A 2511-nucleotide genomic window follows, 5' to 3' on the forward strand; every position below is an offset into this window, starting at 1 on the left:
GGTCGAGGGGATGATCTTACAGCAAGCAGGGTCTTCAACCCGAGAGTGGCAGGAGCAGGGAAGGAGGCAGGAGCAGGCAGCAGGAGGAAGATCTCTATCATAGATACCAAGCTGCTGTATAAAGGACAAATCTCTCTTCCTACAGCACAGCCACTTCCCTCCCATCAGCGTGGCAGGGGAGGGTCTGACTGCCCGCACGGGCTTTTCATCACTGGTCATACGAGAGGTTACACAAAGTGGGGGTGTAATCCAGGACATCGCAGCTCCTCCTGACTCGTGTTTGTGATTGATTGGTCTGGCAGCAAGCTCCGCAGGGATAGAATATCTGCAACTGCTCGGATGTTGTAAACAGAGTGCCGGGTTACTCCCGCGCTCACATTGCTCCACAGCTGTGTTCAGGGTGTCGCTGAGCAAACTGCTCATGAATGAACCGACACCGCGGTCTGTCCTGCGGCACCTGTCCCCAGTCATCCCTCAGCACGGCCGGAGGAAACCCAGCCTCACCACGGCACGAGGCGGCTGGGCGGTATAAGGACTTCCAGGACATGCTATTCTCGTCCCTGCTTTCCATTGAATAAAAATCGCAGTTGTAATACTGCTCGTAATAGCTCCTGTGCGGCCAGGGGCTGTGGGGCAGCAGAGCGTGGGCTCCACCAGCACCAGCACAGCCCCATGGCCAAGGCCATGGTTATACCAGAACTTACCCAAACACAGCCTCCTGTCTGGTTTGGCTCTTAACCAGCCTCCTCCCTGCAATAGCTGTAAGCCTCTTGCCCAGCTGTGCCCCCCTGACAGAGGGTGAGTGGGGAGGGGGCCAGGGGGGCAGCAGCTGGTTTTGGGGTACCCGCGGGCTGGCTCTGCTGCCCACTCTGCTCAAAGGTGGTTTTGGGCTCTGCAAGCACCGGAACACCACCATTGCCAGCCCTCGGCTGCATCCAGCAGAGCTCTGCCCCCCCCGTCATCCCTCTGCCAGCCACCCACAGGGCCCACACGCAGGCGACCGTTTTTCAGGCAATCATCTATTTGTGGCACAAAAGCCAGCTCCAGAGGTTGAAAACAGGATATTAAAGATGTTAATCAATACTGCAATGAATAACGCAGCCGGATGGGGACTAAAGCCTGTGCTGAACGCAAGCGAGCCGGGGACAAGGGTTGAGGAGAGCAGGGTGAAATGGAATAAGAGAAAGAGGGGATAACAATGAAAAAAAAGGAGAAAACATTCCCCAGACATAAATGTGTGAGTGCTCCTTTCTCCTAACATTTCATCACGTCCAGTCATCTGCTGGGACATGGAGGGGACACGGTGCTCTGTGGAGGGTGCTGGGTGTCCCGGCCGGGAGCCAGAACACGCGACCAGAGCCTGGATCTGCTGGGATGGGTGGGACAGGTCGCTGGAGTCCTTCTGTTAGCTGACATCAGAAGTGAACCTGTCAGGCTTAAGTTAAACTCGAGTTAGGCGACCTGCACTGGTTTTTGGGGCAGAGGAGCCCGGCACTGCCAGTGTCTGTGCCTGTCATGCAGGAAGGGCAGGTGCAGCCGGGTCAGCGCTGCATTCACAGCAGCCCGTTTTGTCAGAATCAGCCATCAGGGGAGTCTTGCACCATGTTAAGGGGACACAAGGGACTTGTTCAATTAAAATCATCTGTATCTTCTAATAGGAAACTCCAGTCCGTCTTTCTAAGAACTTCCTTTATCAGACAACACAACTATTTAAGAAGGGGAAAGGGGATAACCAGATGCCAGGCTTATTGCTGGTGAGACAGACACAGAGAACACCATGAAGAGACTTTCTGGGAAACAGAGGTCTGACTGAGCTCTGTTTTGTTGGGCTGAGCAATATCTGGCCCTCCTCCATCTGTGCTGCAAAGCTGAGGAGGTGATTGCAGGGGTGTGGAAGCCCCACTGGGGTTTGCCAAATAAGCAGCATCCATTTGCACAGCACTGGCCACACGCTATACACGTATCTCTGTTTTTAAGGGAAGCCACTGTCCGGAGTTTGTGTCTCCCCGATTTTCCTGAGCCTGCAGAGCTGGTCTGGAAGTACCTGGACCTGTCCACCTTTCTCCTCCTCTACCTTCTGCCTCTGCTGATCATCACGGTCACCTACACGCGCCTGGCCAAGAGGCTGTGGCTGCGCAATGCCATCGGCGACATCACCACGCAGCAGTACATCGCCCACCACAGGAACAAGAAGAAGAGCATCAAGATGCTGATGCTGGTGGTGGTGGTCTTTGCCATCTGCTGGTTCCCTCTCAACTGCTACGTGGTGCTCATCTCCAGCCTGGGCATCAGGACGAGGAACTCCCTCTACTTCACCCTGCACTGGTTTGCCATGAGCAGCACCTGCTACAACCCCTTCATCTACTGCTGGCTCAACGAGAGCTTCCGCTCCGAGCTCCGGTCCCTGCTCTGCATCTGCCAGAAGGTGCCAGGGGCTGGGGACAACGTGCTGCCGCCTGCGGCCACGTCCTGCCGCGAGGCGTGGGCAGAGCAGGCCAGGCACAGGAAGGG

At 55.8% G+C, this 2511-nt stretch overlaps 1 protein-coding gene across 1 annotated transcript in view; it reads left to right on the forward strand.

Annotated features, from left to right (window-relative positions):
- LOC104469390 (probable G-protein coupled receptor 83) overlaps window positions 1-2481 on the forward strand; it is a gene marked incomplete at its 3' end in the record, with an annotated part of 5384 nt that extends 2903 nt beyond the window's left edge. Inside the window, exon 4 of the mRNA XM_010083871.1 lies at window positions 1978-2481. Coding sequence (XP_010082173.1) covers window positions 1978-2481 — 504 coding nt within the window. The remainder of the gene's footprint in view (window positions 1-1977) is intronic.
- Window positions 2482-2511: the final 30 nt, after the last annotated feature.

The sequence above is a fragment of the Pterocles gutturalis genome, unplaced genomic scaffold (assembly GCF_000699245.1).
Source record: "Pterocles gutturalis isolate BGI_N339 unplaced genomic scaffold, ASM69924v1 scaffold13670, whole genome shotgun sequence".
Taxonomy (NCBI): domain Eukaryota; kingdom Metazoa; phylum Chordata; class Aves; order Pterocliformes; family Pteroclidae; genus Pterocles; species Pterocles gutturalis.